We start from the raw sequence: 23,267 nt of genomic DNA, 5'->3' as shown, positions 1-23,267 counted from the left end.
TAAGCTAGTCTCACCCAACCCCTGAAATCATGCTGGCCCAACCCACACCACTGACCTCCTGGAAGAAAAGCTGGGTGGTGGCCAGGACGTGTTTCAGCTCAGTCAGCTCAAGGGAGTTCTTCTTGAGGGTCTCAGCGTTTGCATTCACCTCGCGCAGCTCATTCTCCAGCTTCTCAAAGGTGGCCTGTGTGTGGCAATGGTGATGTGGTGATGGGATTTTGTTGTTAAAGTTGTTTTATACCTGAATCTGTCTCACTGGTTCATGTGTACGTAAAGCCTCATGGTGCTTTAAAATATAAGAACAAAAAGAAAATTTGGTAATGTACATAAAGCAGTGAGTCTTACATGTGACACTGCTTGTTTTATGATGCTAGTAAGATTAGTTGATTATTGTTCTGTACTAGTGTAAGGTCACTCCAGCTACTTATTCTGAACACAACTCTAGTTTATTGCTAAGTAAAGCATTAGAAAAAGGGACAAAAGTAATGCTATACCTTATTTACCATATGTGATAAATTATATTTCCTGTAAGATTCATGCATCACACCCAACCTTATGCATAATTAATCTATCTTTCTATCTATCTATCAATCTACACCCAGCCTTATGTATAATTAATCTATCTATCAATACATGCATCTATCATTCCTCACACACTATTGCCTGCATGTTGCAAGAGGTGACCATAAGGGTTAGAGTGCAGTGTCTCATGAACAGACAAAACAGATAATACTATAGGAGTCTTGTATAAGGTTCGTGCATTACACTTGCCCTTAGGAATACATGAGGGAAAAGAAAATGTTTTGCTTAGGTTCATATGTAAGACCAGCCTTATGAAGAAATAATACCTAAGCATGTGTTTTATATAAGGGTCAGTCATCAGAACCTGCCAAACAAAAAATGGAAAATGAAAGACATTAATCTTGTTAACCCTGTCAATCCAGTAGCATTTGTATATAACCTTATTTCAGGTACATCTACATACAAGACTACTCTCCTGAAATCAGTGAATTACATAATGAATCAAGTATAACAATCACCTTAAAAGTCTCTTGTTTCATGTAATTCTTACTTGCAATGGACTGTTTCATCAAGTTCCAAGAGATTCTCCAGATTGCAAAATGCTGAATATTTCCATACATCATATATGTACTTAACTAAATAATAAATAAAAAGGTGAGATATTTGCACACTAAGTGATTCACCACAAGTGTCTTAAATTAATAGACATATGATATACCTATCTGTTTTAAATGGAATATATTTCAGCAATATGTACATGCAGTGAGTGTAAGATATGTTACGTAATTTTCAGTGCTGGCCAAGGCTGCACCACCTGTGCGGGACACAACTCAAGTGGCCTGGTTGTATGAATCATCTACTACATGTGCAATAGAAAGTGAGGCATACATAACCTTGTGTGGTGTTATCCTTTCTCTAACTCTTGGCTTGTCTTTTCATCGCACAGAAAACACACACACACACACACACACACACACACACACACACACACACACACACACACCCGGCTGGGGAATCGAACCCCGGTCCTCTGGCTGGCTTCACAAGCCAGAGGACCAGGGTTCAATTCCCCGGCTGGGTGGAGATATTTGGGTGTGTCTCCTTTCACGTGTAGCCCCTGTTCACCTAGCAGTGAGTAGGTACAGGATGTAAATTGAGGAGTTGTGACCTTGTTGTCCAGGTGTGTGGTGTGTGCCTGGTCTCAGGCCTATCTGAAGATCAGAAATAATGAGCTCGGAGCTCGTTCCGTAGGGTAACGTCTGGCTGTCTCGTCAGAGACTGCAGCAGATCATACAGTAAAACAAACAGTGAAACACACACACACACACACACACACACACACACACACACACACACACACACACACACACACACACACACACACTTTCAGAAAAATTTGGATAAAATTAGATGTGGAGACAGATGACTATGAGCCCTGTTTGAACCCTGTAATATACAACTAGGTAAATACACACAATATAAAAAGTTTAACCCTAGGCAAGACTTCTGATCTTAAGATTTCTGATAAGGGAAGAGAAAACTTAGTAGTGTTCAATGCCTCAAAACTTCAATTCCTCCACATATCAACTCAACACAACCTTCCAGACAACTATCCCCTCTTCTTTAATGACACTCCATTGTCCCCCTCCTCTATGCTGAATATCATCAGTTTGTCCTTTACTCATAATATAAACTGAAAACTTCACATCTCATCTCTTGCTAAAATAGCTTCTGTGAAGTTGGGTGTTCTAAGGCATCTCTGCCAGTTTTTCTCATCCTCTCAGCTGCAAAAATTGTACAAGAGCCTTATCTGCCCATATATTGAGTACTCTTTGCATGTATAGGGGCTTCTACTCACACAGTTTTATTACATTGGGCAAAATCAAAAACTTTTTGTCTTATCAGTTTCTCTCCTCTGACTGACTGACTGTCTTAAACTTCTTTCTCACTGCCAGAATGTTGCATCTCTTGCTATCTTCTATTGCTATTTTCATGCTAACTGCTCTTCTGATCTTGCTAACTACATGCCTCCCCTCCTTCCAGCATCACTGCACAAGACTTTCTTCTTTCTCTTAACCCTATTCTGTCCAACTCTCTAATGCAAGAGTTAACCAGTGCTCTTAATCATTCATCCCTTTCTATGGTAAATTCTGGAGCTCCCTGCCAGCTTCTGTATTTCCACATTCCTATAACTCGAACTCTTTCAAGGAGGTTTCAGAAAAAATCCTGAGATTTTTGACAACTGCTTTTGGCTCTTTTTATATAGTAATGGCACTTGACCAGTGTCCTTCCTATATAAAAAAAAAAAAAGAGAGAAAAGAAAAGTGGAAATAAGTAGGCACATTTAATACAGGGACTGCAATTTGTAGACTAGGTGGCTTCTTGCAACTACCCTTAATTTCTTGCATTATTGAAAAGAATGACCACTGGAATGGCTACCCTGCCACCACCAAGCCAGGCTCACCTCCAGATCAATCATCTCTCTGGGCTGAGGTGCAGCAGGGTTCTCTCCAGTGTCAATGATCTGCAGCTTGTCCTTGAGTATCTCCTTCTCCAGGTACCTCAGCTTGCGGTCCATCTCATCACACCGCCGCACCTCGTGGACAAACTTGCGTTGGAAGGCATTCACATCAGGGTTGAGCTGTGGGACGAGGATAAGAATTAGTAACTGATCCTTTCCTGCACTCCTTTGTGTATATTCATAAGAGTAGTACTGCAGATACTTCTACAAGGGCTTATATATTAAACTTTTTTCACAGAATGATAGGCATAACAATAGAAAAACAATAATGTATATAAAAGGATATGAATATAGCTAGGATAAAATACTAATACTAATTATTAATTAATCAATGATAATTTATGTGGTTTATAATAAGGCCTTAGTAGGAGTGAAGTGTTTTATTTAAACACAGAGCATAAAGTAGGCTCACTTCATTTTATCTATTCCTTATCTTATTTCTCTATCAACACCATCTTAACTTTGTCCTACTATTGCCATCTTCATCCACACTATTCTTCACTACATTTCTCATATAGACTTTATCTTTTGATATAACCCTCTAAATTCACCATTCCTCATCTCATACTTTTATTGATACCACATCAAGCTTTTTCCTGCTGGAGCTATTTTCAACCATTCCCTGCATTACAATTTCACAACCCCACTTAATTTGACCTATTCCTCATTACATACTCAATTATAACCATCTCAACTTTCCCTATTCCTTCCACCTTCCCTCACACTTCACTGACGTCATCTCTTCACACCATACACTACTCACATCTCTGAACTGCACCAGGCCGACCTCGCCAATCTCAGACACACAGTTGTAGGCCGCCTCACTGGAGAGGAACAGCTGGCACAGGGCCATCTCCTCACTCCGGAATATGGACCCCATGGTGAACTGACCCACACCTGGGCTGCCTCACACACTGTGGGGGAAGACAGACAGGTGGTAAGCTGTGTGTGTGTGTGTGTGTGTGTGTGTGTGTGTGTGTGTGTGTGTGTGTGTGTGTGTGTGTGTGTGTGTGTGTGTGTGTGTGTGTGTGTGTGTGTGTGTGTGTGTGTGCGTGCGTGCGTGTGTATTTACCTAATTGTAACATACGGGAAAAGAGCTATGCTCGTGTTGTCCCGTCTCCATATCTATTAATGTCCAGCTTTTTCTTAAAATCATGAATATTCCTTGCGTTGACCACTTCCACGTCTAAACTATTCCATGCTTCCACCCTTCTGTGAGGGAAGCTGTGTGTGTGTGTGTGTGTGTGTGTGTGTGTGTGTGTGTGTGTGTGTGTGTGTGTGTGTGTGTGTGTGTGTGTGTGTGTGCTTGCATGGATGGGATATGACAGAGGTATGTAAGAGAAAAAAATGACAACGCTCACTCCTGAAAAGTATACATGTAGTATAAGGAATAATACACATGGGTAGACCAATTTAGTTGCTAGTGTCTCGCTGCTCCTCTCTTGAAGCAATGTTGTGGCCAGGAGTAACAGAGGCCCCCTAGGTTATCTTGTGAAGTGTCTGCACAATAGTACGACCATTTTCTTTTTTTTCTCTAATTTTTTTTTTTTTTTTTTTTATTGAAATATATATTTAAGCATTTGCTGAACTGTCACCTTGTAGTAGTGTTGGCCAACAGCCTACCTGTCTTGCACTTCTGAGCTTGCCCTCCCTAACCCAATCTTGTCTGGACACGGGATTCCAAAATGTCCATCTTATTAATGTAAGATTTAACTAGACTCTTCATTTTTTTTTATCTCTTTTACTGGTAGGCAATGCAATTGTCTTCCTATTTCATTATTTTCATCACTTGACTTGAACATTGTGGGTGACCCTTTTCTATGTAAAAATGTTTGTGCTCTTGGCCAGTCTCTCTAATGCAGAGTGTGTGTCAAAATTCCCTTTACAAACTAAATTCTATAAAAATGTTCCAGGATGAGAGCAGCCTACTCAAAGGATCCAAGGAAGCAGCCACTCTGCTCATTACACCACACGACACGAGCAGTCTCATGGACATCTCTGGTCAATGTATCTGTATCTCTCCTGACTAGATTGGTGGTGCACTTTTCCCTGTCCTACTATCTACCTTGCAGAAGTGTTTGTAAATTTTATGGAATTAAAAAAGGTCAGCACCGCAGCACACTCACTAATACAGTATTGCCACTTATTTTATTCACTGAGCATTTCTTCTTTTTGTGCCATGGAGTTTGTTTCCCATACAGTGAAAAGGTGAGCCTCAGACAGTGAAAAATTAAACCCACAAGGTGAAGAGGTGAGATCCACAGGGCATAGAGGTGACCCCCAGAGTGAAAAGTTAAACACCACAAGGTGAAGAGGAGAGATCCACAGGGTGAAGAGGTGAGCCCCACACAATGAAAAGTTAAACCAAAAGGTGAAGAGGAGAGATCCACAGGGTGAAGAGGTGAGCCCAACACAGTGAAAAGTTAAACCCACAGGGTGAAGAGGAAAGCCCCACACAGAGAAAAGTTAAACCCACAGGGTGAAGAGGAGAGCCCCACAGGGTGAAGAGGTGAGTTAGGAAGCTAAGAAAGCTTAACATGTAAAAGAAAAAAAAAATTAAATAAATGAAATGATAATAACAATAATAATAATAATAAATAGGTATTTTATTTATTCCTTATTTGTTGTGTGTGTAACCTTTTTTATAATGAAAACTTAAAAAAATAAATCTCATATGTGGAATTAAGAGTTTTTACTAGGCAGGCTATCAAACTTTAAAAAATACAATAAAAGCATTTACTACAAATAATAATTAAAGAAACAAAATGGACCGTGTCAACATAGATGAGTGGGAATTGTTGCAGTTTCAACCAATACACCAAACATAACTATACACATTCTCACAGTCACTTTTGTGAGCATTTCTAACCCCATTTTACCCTATCAGAAATTAATAATAACTTCAGGACAAAATTTCTAAGATTTACCTCAATTTTAGCTCTGGATCCTTCCACAGCAGTCAGTCAGAGGCTACTGAGTGTGTTTGTTATTAATATTGTGCAGGTGCTGTAGCAGTCTGTCAGTCAGGTTAGGTTTTGAGTTTCCCCACCCTAAAAACCCCACTTTCCCAGGAGGCCCCCAAGACATAGGGAGGAAAAAGTATAAAATAGGGTATATTGGTTGAAACTGCAAATTTACCACCGAGTGTAAATATTGTCCACAAATACAAGGTGTAACACTTCCCAGTATCAAAGCAAGAATACCACCACTAGCACTGCAAACCCGTGGCTCCTCACTGTCCCGTGACACGTTTTTAAGCCTTGTCAAATTAAAGAGACAGATTTCAAGACTTTCAGCCCATTCTTTTGGCTAACTCTCTCAGACCTGCACAGGGACTAGCATATAAGTGGGCTTTTTTTTTTTTTTTTTTTACTTTCTGTTGCGATAAGCCAGCTTTTCCCTTATAAAAAAAATTAAAATAAACAAACACGTAAATAAAATACTAAAAGCAAATACAACAAACTAGAGTACAATGTTATGAATAATAGAGACAAACTTGAGAGATGAACCCCTACAGCAACAGATCATGGAAATACAAAGCCTGCCTCAATATACTCTGGCAATCAAATAATACAATAGTAGATACTTATTTTATACTAAAGTCTCACAAATATATATTCCCTGTATTCATCTATGTCTATATATCTATTCACCAATGTCTATCTTCCTGGCTCTCTTTCTCTACCTATCTATCTTACATACACTAAATCTAATACTTACAATAATAAAATGAAACACAATCAAAGAGCAACAGTCCTTTCTGCGTGCTCTCCCTGTCAGCCCTAAACAGTACACAGTGTGTCGCGGGTGATGGAGCGGTCCACAGATGCACTGAGCCAACCAGAAAGCAGCATGTGGGGCGTGAGGAGAGTCATGCTGTATTCTGATTGGTTAGTGTGATCCCCGCTGAGGCTACGCAAACCTCCAGAGATCAGTCATATGACGACCAGCTGACCGCCAGCAGCGCCACCTATGAAGTTCGATTTTAGGTTTTGACTCTATATTTCCCCTTCAAATACTATTCTAAGATCAATGTTGTACATCTAAGCGGTACATTACAGCATGGTTTATGTACAAAATGGTACGAAACAATGTTAAGGTGACTGAAAAATTAATCATTTATTGCGCAATGGATTTCCATGAAGCTTAAGTCAGAATAAGTTCCGAATAAATGGTGGGAGTTTAAAATCTAACTAGTTGAGTTAAGCTGTCGAGTTCTAACACCTGTTGCTAAGTTTATCTCGAAAGGGAGAACCATATACAGTATATATATATATATATATATATATATATATATATATATATATATATATATATATATATATATATATATATATATATATATATATATATATATACCGACTTCATAATGATATAATAATACTTTTACCGACAAGCGCATATTCTGAAAGTGTTACATTTTAGATCTAGTGAGTGAAGTATTTCAAAAGAGAAGACAGTTCCGAATCTCTCTCTCTCTCTCTCTCTCTCTCTCTCTCTCTCTCTCTCTCTCATTTCCTTTCGTAGGTGTAAATATATCTTTGAACCTTTCTCTCACGACTGTTATGCCAATCTGCTGTGTTGTGAATCGGCACTGGCCAACACAAGACACAGATGTTCAAAGTTCAAAGTGTGTGTGAGAGGGAAAGGGGACGCACGATGGCCGCAACTATTCTAATTACTCTTATCATCGCGCCCTCCCAGATTATGTCAGCTGTGCTCATCAAACTGAAGACCGAAGACATCAAGGTCGATCGTCTGATTTGGAACTGAATTATGAAACACTTTTTGCTGAACCGCCACTATCATAAGACTAGTTTATTTATTAATCTAGTTTTTGAGAGCTTTTATTCTATGGTTTTAATAACAGGCTGACAAGACTTCTATACTACTAACAGGATAAACACATTAGAAAAGACGTCTGATCTTCTCAAGTCCTTTGAAAACACGATGACAATGTTTCTGAACACGGGCCAAGGTAATTCTGCCTAGCAGGTTTTAAAACAAAAATTACATAAGTTGCAATTCACGAAATGAGCTATACAAGAAGGAACACAACTGGTGAACGTTATCTTTTTAGTCACTGTACTTATTTGTTGTCCACAGTGTGTGTATGCGTGGTGTGGTTGGTTGGATGTCCTCCATGATAGTTGTGTGTGCCCCTTGACGGCCACAGCGCTCCTCGTGCCGCTCACAAATTCCACAGCAAGGTTAATGACCTTTAGTTTCCGTTCAGATTTCCCTAGTAATCGCTAATGGAACACAACACAGCCACGCAATCACGGTTATATATATTGAAGCACTATTACTACATTAAGATTATTGAGGGGGATGCGCGAACGCAATCCCCGCTAACAAAAATTTCGCACTCGAGTTAACCACATTTGAGTTAATCGCAAGGGTCAGCACCGCCGGAGTGCAATGGCAGGCCTCGCCCTGGGAAAACCGCCTTTATGATCACGGTATCTCCTGTGCCAGGTAAGTATGCTTTTCTATGTCATTTCCGCACCCCAGTCCTGCTACACTCAACACAACACCACACTCACAAAACGATATGGAACTGTTGTATGCAAAGCAAAGCGTTATAAATGTTGTCTTCATCATTCCCTCTGAATATTAATTCAGCAATACACACGCTAGTCATATAAGACACAGATCATGGCCCAATCCTTTTACATCAAGAAATAGCTGCTGCTGCTGCATTTTCAGGTACGCAGGCTTGAGTCCTTGACGAGGGACCAGCTCAGTATGGCTGCGCCTGGGACATCAAAATCCCTCTCGTGGTTCAACCGGTTACATCAACACACCAGTGTTTCAAATTAAGAAGAATTACTCCCACAAATATAATCCCAAGGACTATAACACGTTAGTCTGCAAGTATTCCATTATACATATAGCCTATGTAAATGGGTCCAGCGTGACCTACATGGCACATGCACTGAACCAGGAATGTCAACAAAAATACACTCAAGTGACTGAAGACATGGCATTATCAAAACCATCATTCTAGCCTGGAAAATTCATTTGTCTCATTTAACAAGTATTTATCTGTTTCAGCGTAGACTTCAAAAAGTGTGAAGGAGCACAGACTGATGAAAAATCAATGAATGCTACTGGCACATGCACATAACAGTTCAACAATGCTGCTGCATGATCATTCCCCTATCAGTAACCGGAGCATCCTGCTATAAAACGACTCATGCACAGGCATCCTTGTGATATCCCTAGAATGCAACACGTGCCCACGACAGAAACAAACGATCTGGCTGGGGCTTCTTCGATCGTGTCTTGCAATACACCGACTCAATACACACACTGATGTCTTTCATGTCTTGCCAGTTGATTGTTTTGTAAGCCTGGTGAGGAATGATATTTAGGATCAATTGAATAGTATTGTATTCTAGCAATAACGATAAGATGAAACGCTCTCTCCTACCCCTGTCACATGCGTTCTCTCCTACATGTGGTGTTTTCAATAGTCACCGACACGTTTTGCTCGCAAGGCATACGCAAAAAAATGCGCCCAGGATATCTAGCCGATTTTCTAATAAGTCTCCGCATTCTAATGGATCCTCAATCTCTCTCACACACTACTATGAAGATTAAAAGCGTAATTTTAACGGATTCTGTTAATCCTAGTGTTGCAACGCATTAGAGCCGAACATTCCATTGCCAGAGCGGAAGCATGAGTGTACTATGTAGAACATAACCCTAGGAATATTTTACAGACGAGTGTTGTACCTCCACATGGAGAAAAGGAACTGCTCGTGCGCAAAGGTGCAGTAACTTAAGCCTTTCTTCTGTCATTGTTTCACTGAAAATGATGAGCCTGACATTATCCCTGGAGATGATCACTGATTCATGATACATAAAGCCCCACACAGGTACCCGTCCCAGCGTTATTTATTTATCCTTTTTTTTTTGTGTGTGTGTGAACCTAGAGTTACCAATGTTGCTTCTAACACTACTATTGTATTTCAAGCTACGGCTCTCTTGGATAATGTGGAATGAAAAGCTTTTCGTCATGTGGACTCTTCTTTGATTGTCTTTTAGCCTAGCTATTTCTCACTGTCGTAAAGTTGCATCTCTTGTTATCTTCTACCGCTATTTTCATACCAACTGCTCTTCTCATCTTGCTAACTGCATGTCTCCTCTCCTCCCGCGGCCTCGCTGCACAAGACTTTCCTCTTTCACTCTTATTCTGTCCACCTCTAACGCAATAGTTAATTAATAATCTCAATCACTCATTCCATTTTCTGAAAAAACTCTTGGAACTCCCTGCTTGCTAATCAATTTCTATCTACTTATGATTTGAATTTATTTTAAGATCAGTTTCAAGACATTTACCCCATTCTTGTAGCTAATTGAATATTTTATTTATTTGTTCGTTATTTTTGTCCTTGGTCAGATTTCCCCCCTCTCATAACTTAAAAAGATATGTAAATAAAATACAATAGATAAAGTGATAAAAGAATATCAGTCTACCACTAATATGTGACTGCTTGATGCGAAACAGTATTCACGATTCACAATGTTCGGTTAAAGTTTTGGCCCATAAAGGGCCATTAAAAAATAGCCTTAAGACTCATTGAGTTGCTCCCCTCCACGGAAATCTTTAGTAAAAGGCGAAAGATTTATGCGTTTTGAAGGGAAACCAGAGCTACGAGAAGAATCACAATTTTTAGACAATATCTTTTGAACCAAACACCTACAAAGGCATTACCTCCGGCCAAGAAAATAACACGTTCTGTCAACCTAGAGTAAATATATGCTCCATGTGGTCTACTTTTCAACTGCGTCATGTTTCTCTGTAAACTTATCATATGTATATACAAATTAATGATTTTCTCACAAGTGTAGTGATGAACGCGTCAAATATGTGATGTTGTATTATCCAACGTGTCCTTCTTACCTGGAAAGTCTTCAACTTAAAGATGATTTTCAAAGTATTAGTGAACTCAATATTTGTGCAATTCTTCAATAGCATTTACTATTTTATTTTCATATTTCAAGTTACTAACGACGGTTTCGTTTTATAATTTGTTATAGCTAAGGTTAAAGGTAAATTGACATTTCCAATAGATTACCCAACAATCACTCGAAGAATGTGTCTTACACCAAATAACACAAAATTTGTACACAGGAAATAAATACACTTACTTTAGCGTGACAAAACAATTTCCAAGTGTTAATATATATTTAGTCCAACAAGAAAACAAAAACTTTGAAGACAAAAGGCAGTTTTTTTTTTTTTCTTGTTTTAGGGGGAGGGCGGGAACTTTGAAATCCAAACACCTCAAGGGAATGGAAATGCTCGAAAATTCATACAATACTAAATCTAACAGACCGCCAAGCTGAACAAATAAGTAGCTTCTTTAATTAACAAAATAATTTGTAACTGTCATTCATTTTTATATAACTTGTTAACTTTTGTGATATGAAATATTAAATAAACGTATCTTGTTTCCGCTCCTCATCTCCACCATAACCATTACGTATTTTGATCATTAATTTCAGCCGTTAGTAAGAAGCTGGCCACTTCAACAAGCCGTTAATACCACTATAACGGATGTATGATTCGTTTCACAGTCTGCTTTACGACAAATTTCACGCAAATCTGTTTGAAAACTTACCCATGCTTTGGCAACAACATCTAAAAACAAATGGCATCTTTGATCCTTTTCCTTCAAATCAATAATGTTACGTATATGTATACAGTATCTTCAAATGTGTCGAATGTGATCACGTGATATAGATGTGTGAATGCACTGTCTCAGTCAGAGAATGCGATCAACCATATCAGATGCGGATCTGTTGGTTCAATACCTGAGCAATATTTGGTAGCAGGAAGAGGACAAGAAAGGCAAGACTTACTCATTATTGATGAAGAAAAGCAAGAATACCAATCACTTGGTACTTCTTTCGATGGAGACCAGAGGCAGAGGGGCTGAGAGCAGCAAGGTCACTCGCCGACTTTATTCTGGTTGGAACACAGCCAGGCGAGCCCAATCACTCATGTCCTACGGGAGAACGAATACATTACACTCAGATTATTGAGGGGATGCGCGAACGCAATCCCCGCTAACAAAAATTTCGCACTCGAGTTAACCACATTTGGGTTAATCGCAAGGGTCAGCACCGCCGGAGTGCAATGGCAGGCCTCGCCCTGGGAAAACCGCCTTTATGATCACGGTATCTCCTGTGCCAGGTAAGTATGCCTTTCAATGTCATTTCCGCACCCCAGTCCTGCTACACTCAACACAACACCACACTCACAAAACGATATGGAACTGTTGTATGCAAAGCAAAGCGTTATACATGTTGTCTTCATCATTCCCTCTGAATATTAATTCAGCAATACACTCGCTAGTTATATAAGACACAGATCATGGCCCAATCCTTTTACATCAAGAAATAGCTGCTGCTGCTGCACTTTCAGGTACGCAGGCTTGACGAGGGACCAGCTCAGTATGGCTGCGCCTGGGACATCAAAATCCCTCTCGTGGTTCAACCGGTTACATCAACACACCAGTGTTTCAAATTAAGAAGAATTACTCCCACAAATATAATCCCAAGGACTATAACACGTTAGTCTGCAAGTATTCCATTATACATATAGCCTATGTAAATGGGTCCAGCGTGACCTACATGGCACATGCACTGAACCAGGAATGTCAACAAAAATACACTCAAGTGACTGAAGACATGGCATTATCAAAACCATCATTCTAGCCTGGAAAATTCATTTGTCTCATTTAACAAGTATTTATCTGTTTCAGCGTAGACTTCAAAAGTGTGAAGGAGCACAGACTGATGAAAATCAATGAATGCTACTGGCACATGCACATAACAGTTCAACAATGCTGCTGCATGATCATTCCCCTATCAGTAACCGGAGCATCCTGCTATAAAACGACTCATGCACAGGCATCCTTGTGATATCCCTAGAATGCAACACGTGCCCACGACAGAAACAAACGATCTGGCTGGGGCTTCTTCGATCGTGTCTTGCAATACACCGACTCAATACACACACTGATGTCTTTCATGTCTTGCCAGTTGATTGTTTTGTAAGCCTGGTGAGGAATGATATTTAGGATCAATTGAATAGTATTGTATTCTAGCAATAACGATAAGATGAAACGCTCTCTCCTACCCCTGTCACATGCGTTCTCTCCTACATGTGGTGTTTTCAATAGTCACCGACACGTTTTGCTCGCAAGGCATACGCAAAAAAATGCGCCCAGGATATCTAGCCGATTTTCTAATAAGTCTCCGCATTCTAATGGATCCCTCAATCTCTCTCACACACTACTATGAAGATTAAAAGCGTAATTTTAACGGATTCTGTTAATCCTAGTGTTGCAACGCATTAGAGCCGAACATTCCATTGCCAGAGCGGAAGCATGAGTGTACTATGTAGAACATAACCCTAGGAATATTTTACAGACGAGTGTTGTACCTCCACATGGAGAAAAGGAACTGCTCGTGCGCAAAGGTGCAGTAACTTAAGCCTTTCTTCTGTCATTGTTTCACTGAAAATGATGAGCCTGACATTATCCCTGGAGATGATCACTGATTCATGATACATAAAGCCCCACACAGGTACCCGTCCCAGCGTTATTTATTTATCCTTTTTTTTTGTGTGTGTGTGAACCTAGAGTTACCAATGTTGCTTCTAACACTACTATTGTATTTCAAGCTACGGCTCTCTTGGATAATGTGGAATGAAAAGCTTTTCGTCATGTGGACTCTTCTTTGATTGTCTTTTAGCCTAGCTATTTCTCACTGTCGTAAAGTTGCATCTCTTGTTATCTTCTACCGCTATTTTCATACCAACTGCTCTTCTCATCTTGCTAACTGCATGTCTCCTCTCCTCCCGCGGCCTCGCTGCACAAGACTTTCCTCTTTCACTCTTATTCTGTCCACCTCTAACGCAATAGTTAATTAATAATCTCAATCACTCATTCCATTTTCTGAAAAACTCTTGGAACTCCCTGCTTGCTAATCAATTTCTATCTACTTATGATTTGAATTTATTTTAAGATCAGTTTCAAGACATTTACCCCATTCTTGTAGCTAATTGAATATTTTATTTATTTGTTCGTTATTTTTGTCCTTGGTCAGATTTCCCCTCTCATAACTTAAAAGATATGTAAATAAAATACAATAGATAAAGTGATAAAAGAATATCAGTCTACCACTAATATGTGACTGCTTGATGCGAAACAGTATTCACGATTCACAATGTTCGGTTAAAGTTTTGGCCCATAAAGGGCCATTAAAAAATAGCCTTAAGACTCATTGAGTTGCTCCTCCACGGAAATCTTTAGTAAAAGGCGAAAGATTTATGCGTTTTGAAGGGAAACCAGAGCTACGAGAAGAATCACAATTTTTAGACAATATCTTTTGAGCCAAACACCTACAAAGGCATTACCTCCGGCCAAGAAAATAACACGTTCTGTCAACCTAGAGTAAATATATGCTCCATGTGGTCTACTTTTCAACTGCGTCATGTTTCTCTGTAAACTTATCATATGTATATACAAATTAATGATTTTCTCACAAGTGTAGTGATGAACGCGTCAAATATGTGATGTTGTATTATCCAACGTGTCCTTCTTACCTGGAAAGTCTTCAACTTAAAGATGATTTTCAAAGTATTAGTGAACTCAATATTTGTGCAATTCTTCAATAGCATTTACTATTTTATTTTCATATTTCAAGTTACTAACGACGGTTTCGTTTTATAATTTGTTATAGCTAAGGTTAAAGGTAAATTGACATTTCCAATAGATTACCCAACAATCACTCGAAGAATGTGTCTTACACCAAATAACACAAAATTTGTACACAGGAAATAAATACACTTACTTTAGCGTGACAAAACAATTTCCAAGTGTTAATATATATTTAGTCCAACAAGAAAACAAAAACTTTGAAGACAAAAGGCAGTTTTTTTTTTTTTTGTTTTAGGGGAGGGCGGGAACTTTGAAATCCAAACACCTCAAGGGAATGGAAATGCTCGAAAATTCATACAATACTAAATCTAACAGACCGCCAAGCTGAACAAATAAGTAGCTTCTTTAATTAACAAAATAATTTGTAACTGTCATTCATTTTTATATAACTTGTTAACTTTTGTGATATGAAATATTAAATAAACGTATCTTGTTTCCGCTCCTCATCTCCACCATAACCATTACGTATTTTGATCATTAATTTCAGCCGTTAGTAAGAAGCTGGCCACTTCAACAAGCCGTTAATACCACTATAACGGATGTATGATTCGTTTCACAGTCTGCTTTACGACAAATTTCACGCAAATCTGTTTGAAAACTTACCCATGCTTTGGCAACAACATCTAAAAACAAATGGCATCTTTGATCCTTTTCCTTCAAATCAATAATGTTACGTATATGTATACAGTATCTTCAAATGTGTCGAATGTGATCACGTGATATAGATGTGTGAATGCACTGTCTCAGTCAGAGAATGCGATCAACCATATCAGATGCGGATCTGTTGGTTCAATACCTGAGCAATATTTGGTAGCAGGAAGAGGACAAGAAAGGCAAGACTTACTCATTATTGATGAAGAAAAGCAAGAATACCAATCACTTGGTACTTCTTTCGATGGAGACCAGAGGCAGAGGGGCTGAGAGCAGCAAGGTCACTCGCCGACTTTATTCTGGTTGGAACACAGCCAGGCGAGCCCAATCACTCATGTCCTACGGGAGAACGAATACATTACACTCAGATTATTGAGGGGATGCGCGAACGCAATCCCCGCTAACAAAAATTTCGCACTCGAGTTAACCACATTTGGGTTAATCGCAAGGGTCAGCACCGCCGGAGTGCAATGGCAGGCCTCGCCCTGGGAAAACCGCCTTTATGATCACGGTATCTCCTGTGCCAGGTAAGTATGCCTTTCAATGTCATTTCCGCACCCCAGTCCTGCTACACTCAACACAACACCACACTCACAAAACGATATGGAACTGTTGTATGCAAAGCAAAGCGTTATACATGTTGTCTTCATCATTCCCTCTGAATATTAATTCAGCAATACACTCGCTAGTTATATAAGACACAGATCATGGCCCAATCCTTTTACATCAAGAAATAGCTGCTGCTGCTGCACTTTCAGGTACGCAGGCTTGACGAGGGACCAGCTCAGTATGGCTGCGCCTGGGACATCAAAATCCCTCTCGTGGTTCAACCGGTTACATCAACACAACAGTGTTTCAAATTAAGAAGAATTACTCCCACAAATATAATCCCAAGGACTATAACACGTTAGTCTGCAAGTATTCCATTATACATATAGCCTATGTAAATGGGTCCAGCGTGACCTACATGGCACATGCACTGAACCAGGAATGTCAACAAAAATACACTCAAGTGACTGAAGACATGGCATTATCAAAACCATCATTCTAGCCTGGAAAATTCATTTGTCTCATTTAACAAGTATTTATCTGTTTCAGCGTAGACTTCAAAAAGTGTGAAGGAGCACAGACTGATGAAAAATCAATGAATGCTACTGGCACATGCACATAACAGTTCAACAATGCTGCTGCATGATCATTCCCCTATCAGTAACCGGAGCATCCTGCTATAAAACGACTCATGCACAGGCATCCTTGTGATATCCCTAGAATGCAACACGTGCCCACGACAGAAACAAACGATCTGGCTGGGGCTTCTTCGATCGTGTCTTGCAATACACCGACTCAATACACACACTGATATGTCTTTCATGTCTTGCCAGTTGATTGTTTTGTAAGCCTGGTGAGGAATGATATTTAGGATCAATTGAATAGTATTGTATTCTAGCAATAACGATAAGATGAAACGCTCTCTCCTACCCCTGTCACACGCGTTCTCTCCTACATGTGGTGTTTTCAATAGTCACCGACACGTTTTGCTCGCAAGGCATACGCAAAAAAATGCGCCCAGGATATCTAGCCGATTTTCTAATAAGTCTCCGCATTCTAATGGATCCTCAATCTCTCTCACACACTACTATGAAGATTAAAAGCGTAATTTTAACGGATTCTGTTAATCCTAGTGTTGCAACGCATTAGAGCCGAACATTCCATTGCCAGAGCGGAAGCATGAGTGTACTATGTAGAACATAACCCTAGGAATATTTTACAGACGAGTGTTGTACCTCCACATGGAGAAAAGGAACTGCTCGTGCGCAAAGGTGCAGTAACTTAAGCCTTTCTTCTGTCATTGTTTCACTGAAAATGATGAGCCTGACATTATCCCTGGAGATGATCACTGATTCATGATACATAAAGCCCCACACAGGTACCCGTCCCAGCGTTATTTATTTATCCTTTTTTTGTGTGTGTGTGAACCTAGAGTTACCAATGTTGCTTCTAACACTACTATTGTATTTCAAGCTACGGCTCTCTTGGATAATGTGGAATGAAAAGCTTTTCGTCATGTGGACTCTTCTTTGATTGTCTTTTAGCCTAGCTATTTCTCACTGTCGTAAAGTTGCATCTCTTGTTATCTTCTACCGCTATTTTCATACCAACTGCTCTTCTCATCTTGCTAACTGCATGTCTCCTCTCCTCCCGCGGCCTCGCTGCACAAGACTTTCCTCTTTCACTCTTATTCTGTCCACCTCTAACGCAATAGTTAATTAATAATCTCAATCACTCATTCCATTTTCTGAAAAACTCTTGGAACTCCCTGCTTGCTAATCAATTTCTATCTACTTATGATTTGAATTTATTTTAAGATCAGTTTCAAGACATTTACCCCATTCTTGTGGCTAATTGAATATTTTATTTATTTGTTCGTTATTTTTGTCCTTGGTCAGATTTCCCCTCTCATAACTTAAAAAGATATGTAAATAAAATACAATAGATAAAGTGATAAAAGAATATCAGTCTACCACTAATATGTGACTGCTTGATGCGAAACAGTATTCACGATTCACAATGTTCGGTTAAAGTTTTGGCCCATAAAGGGCCATTAAAAAATAGCCTTAAGACTCATTGAGTTGCTCCCCTCCACGGAAATCTTTAGTAAAAGGCGAAAGATTTATGCGTTTTGAAGGGAAACCAGAGCTACGAGAAGAATCACAATTTTTAGACAATATCTTTTGAGCCAAACACCTACAAAGGCATTACCTCCGGCCAAGAAAATAACACGTTCTGTCAACCTAGAGTAAATATATGCTCCATGTGGTCTACTTTTCAACTGCGTCATGTTTCTCTGTAAACTTATCATATGTATATACAAATTAATGATTTTCTCACAAGTGTAGTGATGAACGCGTCAAATATGTGATGTTGTATTATCCAACGTGTCCTTCTTACCTGGAAAGTCTTCAACTTAAAGATGATTTTCAAAGTATTAGTGAACTCAATATTTGTGCAATTCTTCAATAGCATTTACTATTTTATTTTCATATTTCAAGTTACTAACGACGGTTTCGTTTTATAATTTGTTATAGCTAAGGTTAAAGGTAAATTGACATTTCCAATAGATTACCCAACAATCACTCGAAGAATGTGTCTTACACCAAATAACACAAAATTTGTACACAGGAAATAAATACACTTACTTTAGCGTGACAAAACAATTTCCAAGTGTTAATATATATTTAGTCCAACAAGAAAACAAAAACTTTGAAGACAAAAGGCAGTTTTTTTTTTTTTTTTCTTGTTTTAGGGGGAGGGCGGGAACTTTGAAATCCAAACACCTCAAGGGAATGGAAATGCTCGAAAATTCATACAATACTAAATCTAACAGACCGCCAAGCTGAACAAATAAGTAGCTTCTTTAATTAACAAAATAATCTGTAACTGTCATTCATTTTTATATAACTTGTTAACTTTTGTGATATGAAATATTAAATAAACGTATCTTGTTTCCGCTCCTCATCTCCACCATAACCATTACGTATTTTGATCATTAATTTCAGCCGTTAGTAAGAAGCTGGCCACTTCAACAAGCCGTTAATACCACTATAACGGATGTATGATTCGTTTCACAGTCTGCTTTACGACAAATTTCACGCAAATCTGTTTGAAAACTTACCCATGCTTTGGCAACAACATCTAAAAACAAATGGCATCTTTGATCCTTTTGCTTCAAATCAATAATGTTACGTATATGTATACAGTATCTTCAAATGTGTCGAATGTGATCACGTGATATAGATGTGTGAATGCACTGTCTCAGTCAGAGAATGCGATCAACCAAATCAGATGCGGATCTGTTGGTTCAATACCTGAGCAATATTTGGTAGCAGGAAGAGGACAAGAAAGGCAAGACTTACTCATTATTGATGAAGAAAAGCAAGAATACCAATCACTTGGTACTTCTTTCGATGGAAACCAGAGGCAGAGGGGCTGAGAGCAGCAAGGTCACTCGCCGACTTTATTCTGGTTGGAACACAGCCAGGCGAGCCCAGTCACTCATGTCCTACGGGAGAACGAATACATTACACTCAGATTATTGAGGGGATGCGCGAACGCAATCCCGCTAACAAAATTTCGCACTCGAGTTAACCACATTTGGGTTAATCGCAAGGGTCAGCACCGCCGGAGTGCAATGGCAGGCCTCGCCCTGGGAAAACCGCCTTTATGATCACGGTATCTCCTGTGCCAGGTAAGTATGCCTTTCAATGTCATTTCCGCACCCCAGTCCTGCTACACTCAACACAACACCACACTCACAAAACGATATGGAACTGTTGTATGCAAAGCAAAGCGTTATACATGTTGTCTTCATCATTCCCTCTGAATATTAATTCAGCAATACACTCGCTAGTTATATAAGACACAGATCATGGCCCAATCCTTTTACATCAAGAAATAGCTGCTGCTGCTGCACTTTCAGGTACGCAGGCTTGACGAGGGACCAGCTCAGTATGGCTGCGCCTAGGACATCAAAATCCCTCTCGTGGTTCAACCCGTTACATCAACACACCAGTTTTCAAAATAAGAAGAATCACTCCCACAAATATAATCCCAAGGAGTATAACACGTTAGTTCTGCAAGTATTCCATTATACATATAGCCTATGTAAATGGGTCCAGCGTGACCTACATGGCACATGTACTGAACCAGGAATGTCAACAAAAATACACTCAAGTGACTGAAGACATGGCATTATCAAAACCATCATTCTAGCCTGGAAAATTCATTTGTCTCATTTAACAAGTATTTATCTGTTTCAGCGTAGACTTCAAAAAGTGTGAAGGAGCACAGACTGATGAAAAATCAATGAATGCTACTGGCACATGCACATAACAGTTCAACAATGCTGCTGCATGATCATTCCCCTATCAGTAACCGGAACATCCTGCTATAAAACGACTCATGCACAGGCATCCTTGTGATATCCCTAGAATGCAACACATGCCCACGACAGAAACAAACGATCTGGCTGGGGCTTCTTCGATCGTGTCTTCCAATACACCGACTCAATACACACACTGATGTCTTTCATGTCTTGCCAGTTGATTGTTTTGTAAGCCTGGTGAGGAATGATATTTAGGATCAATTGAATAGTATTGTATTCTAGCAATAATGATGGATGGAACGCTCTCCTCCATCCCGTCACATCAGTTCTCTCCTATATATGGCGTTTTCAATAGTCACCGACATGCGCCCAGGATATATATAGCCAATTTCCCAACACAAGAGTCTTCACATACTAATGGATCCCTGAAACTCTCCCACACACTAATATGAAGATTAAAAGCGCATTTCAACGCAGTGTATTGATCCTAGTGTTGCAACGCACTAGAACTGACCAATCAATCATTCCCTTTTGTTACCGATCAATGGTCATTCATTGGTCAGCAATCAGAAATTAGGCAATACTGAACACACCGGAAAAGCAAGCTGCAGCAGAGCAGGTGGAAGGAGGCCTTTGTAAAGCAGAGGTCACTGAGTTACCGTGGCCTCATCCAAACCACGAAAGGAAAGTTGTAAGTTGTAGAGAAAGGGAAAAAGAAGAAAAAAAATGACGTGGGGTCGAGCGACAGCCTTATCTGGCGCTTTTTGAGGAAAAAGGAACTCGCGAGGGCAGATAATACTGCCACTGATTGATATAAATATATCCGGGGTGCATAAGTCATGCCCGCAAGCTATGCCTTAAATCGAGCCAATTTTGTATGTACAACTTATATATTAAATATTAATTACACAATTAGCCTTAAAGAACAATCGAGTCAATCCACGGCTAAGGTATCACAATCTTATTACTTATTTTTTTTTTTTTCGTTTACATACCCGTAAGTGCCTTAACTCAAGCCAATTTTCTATGTACAACTGAAGAGTATATTGATTATTTATTAAATACACAGTTTACTTTTTTAAGGTAACATTCCGTGGCTGATGCATTAATGAATACCATACACGAGTTAATTATTTCCACTATGAATTATTATTTCCCCGAGGGGAGTGGACCGATCCCGGAAGTACTGCAATACCGGGACGATCCGCGGCAAAGGTGGAGCAAGCCCCTAGCACTTCGCCAAAATCCAAAAATCAGTTTAATATCGTAGATCCCACATGGGGATCGTATCAGATATTAAGCTGATAAGAACAGATACTACACTTTGATCTTAGCCAAAAGGCCGAGAAGCGATACCGCAAACTACCACACCGCCGCCCCAACCACTGCTCCCTGCACACCTGCACCAACCGCCCAACACACATGCGCTCCACGGCTACAACACACACTAACACAACATTTACGCCAAATTTCTTCCTCATTATTTCTTTTACTAGTACACTGTATAGTCAGAAATCATGATTATTAAAAATACAGTCTTCCAGAGCCTCATAAACTCTTCACTCCTAAGATCTTTGATATCCAGTCGGCAGTCGGGTGCGGTGCCGCCACACACACAAGTGTAGACAGGGAAACAGTGATCCCTGTCTCAGCACCACTACTGCTACCACCATGCCCTGCATCCATTACACCACTGATGTAAGCTGTTCTGACGACTGCAGCGTTTCCTTACTGCTGTAAACCTCTTTACGCACTCCATGACAGCCTCATGTAGTACACCACCATCACTACCACCACCAACAACCGCCTCACCTTCACACACCCTCCCAAGACAACAATGCTGCCTCTATCAGTCCTCAGATACATGCATCAGCCTGCCTTGGCAACTGGCGAGTCTTAAGACTCGAGGGAATTCCCTCAATAAAAGAAATACTACACAACCCAGTCCCCGATGGTTAAAGAAATATTTCTGGCGGCAGTCAAGAAAAGAACAAGCAAGCAAGCAAGCAAGAAATCACAGGACAGTAATGAGAAAACGATCGTGGCGATAGGTGACTGAACTGTTTTTATGGAACACACCCATATTCCTACAGCCAATACCCACATCGCTGATTGCACTGATCTTGGGGTGTTTCATTTGCATGAGTCAATGAATGAGTATGATTGTAAGCAATGTGATCTAGCCCACGCTTTAGCTTTCACTTATTTTTTTTTCTTTACCCCTTTTCTTCCCACCCATGCCCTTTCTCTTAGCTTGCTTTCTTCATTTTCATCCTACCTAAAAAAAAGATAAAAAAAAAAAATCCCCATCAGTATTTATTAAGGTATGAAATAAACCTACCACATTTCTTATTTATTGTTATTCAAATATTCCTACGGTGTGTATGGGGAGGGGCGGGATGCAGGTATACTCGTTTATCAGTAAGACGACAGAACCCCCCAAAATAAGCCCCTCCCACATCTTTTCCTGATTGGCAGGTCAGTAAATGAGGTCTAATCTCAGCCCTTCCTCCTCTTCTCTCTGACACACACACACACACACACACACACACACACACACACATATGCTGCTTGTGGCACATCACGTTATACAATATAATGTATGAAACGTAACGACGGTGAATGTGTGTGTGTGTGTGTGTGTGTGTGTGTGTGAAGATTCAATTACATCCTCATATAAGGAAAGGATACAAATATACAATAGATATATGTATATACTGTACATGGTTTATGAAGAAACGTTACACAAATTATTATTATTTTTTTAATATTCATTTTGTTGGGAATAAGGAGTGGTGAGTGACTGACTCATTCTCTCTCTCTCTCTCTCTCTCTCTCTCTCTCTCTCTCTCTCTCTCTCTCTCTCTCTCTCTCTCTCTCAGACATAAGCACACAAATCCACACAAACTGAGAGAGAGAGAGAGAGAGAGAGAGAGAGAGAGAGAGAGAG

General features: G+C 39.7%; 1 protein-coding gene and 8 non-coding genes across 11 annotated transcripts in view; all 9 read right to left on the bottom strand.

Moving 5' to 3' along the window:
- LOC123501875 (V-type proton ATPase 116 kDa subunit a1-like) overlaps positions 1 to 6,919 on the bottom strand; it is a 31,184-nt gene extending 24,265 nt beyond the window's left edge. For all 3 annotated transcript variants that reach the window (XM_045250915.1, XM_045250916.1, XM_045250917.1), the window contains exons 1-4: positions 6,764 to 6,919; positions 3,807 to 3,957; positions 2,987 to 3,163; positions 56 to 184 (exon numbers count right to left, since the gene is read on the bottom strand). In XM_045250915.1, the coding sequence (XP_045106850.1) occupies positions 56 to 184; positions 2,987 to 3,163; positions 3,807 to 3,923 (423 nt within the window). In that variant the 5' untranslated portion in view covers positions 3,924 to 3,957; positions 6,764 to 6,919. The remainder of the gene's footprint in view (positions 1 to 55; positions 185 to 2,986; positions 3,164 to 3,806; positions 3,958 to 6,763) is intronic.
- A 1,448-nt stretch (positions 6,920 to 8,367) lies between these two features.
- LOC123502231 lies at positions 8,368 to 8,529 on the bottom strand. The gene has a single exon (XR_006673830.1). It is a non-coding gene; the product is annotated as a U1 spliceosomal RNA (small nuclear RNA).
- A 2,061-nt stretch (positions 8,530 to 10,590) lies between these two features.
- Positions 10,591 to 10,706, bottom strand: LOC123502225. The gene has a single exon (XR_006673824.1). It is a non-coding gene; the product is annotated as a U5 spliceosomal RNA (small nuclear RNA).
- A 1,391-nt stretch (positions 10,707 to 12,097) lies between these two features.
- On the bottom strand, positions 12,098 to 12,259 carry LOC123502230. The gene has a single exon (XR_006673829.1). It is a non-coding gene; the product is annotated as a U1 spliceosomal RNA (small nuclear RNA).
- Positions 12,260 to 14,306: 2,047 nt separating this feature from the next.
- On the bottom strand, positions 14,307 to 14,420 carry LOC123502226. The gene has a single exon (XR_006673825.1). It is a non-coding gene; the product is annotated as a U5 spliceosomal RNA (small nuclear RNA).
- Positions 14,421 to 15,808: 1,388 nt separating this feature from the next.
- Positions 15,809 to 15,970, bottom strand: LOC123502229. The gene has a single exon (XR_006673828.1). It is a non-coding gene; the product is annotated as a U1 spliceosomal RNA (small nuclear RNA).
- A 2,049-nt stretch (positions 15,971 to 18,019) lies between these two features.
- On the bottom strand, positions 18,020 to 18,135 carry LOC123502224. The gene has a single exon (XR_006673823.1). It is a non-coding gene; the product is annotated as a U5 spliceosomal RNA (small nuclear RNA).
- Positions 18,136 to 19,529: 1,394 nt separating this feature from the next.
- LOC123502218 lies at positions 19,530 to 19,689 on the bottom strand. The gene has a single exon (XR_006673819.1). It is a non-coding gene; the product is annotated as a U1 spliceosomal RNA (small nuclear RNA).
- Positions 19,690 to 21,478: 1,789 nt separating this feature from the next.
- LOC123502221 lies at positions 21,479 to 21,671 on the bottom strand. The gene has a single exon (XR_006673820.1). It is a non-coding gene; the product is annotated as a U2 spliceosomal RNA (small nuclear RNA).
- Between the last annotated feature and the right edge of the window lie 1,596 nt (positions 21,672 to 23,267).

The sequence above is a fragment of the Portunus trituberculatus genome, chromosome 10 (assembly GCF_017591435.1).
Source record: "Portunus trituberculatus isolate SZX2019 chromosome 10, ASM1759143v1, whole genome shotgun sequence".
NCBI lineage: Eukaryota > Metazoa > Arthropoda > Malacostraca > Decapoda > Portunidae > Portunus > Portunus trituberculatus.
This window is presented reverse-complemented; position numbering and strand designations above follow the sequence as displayed.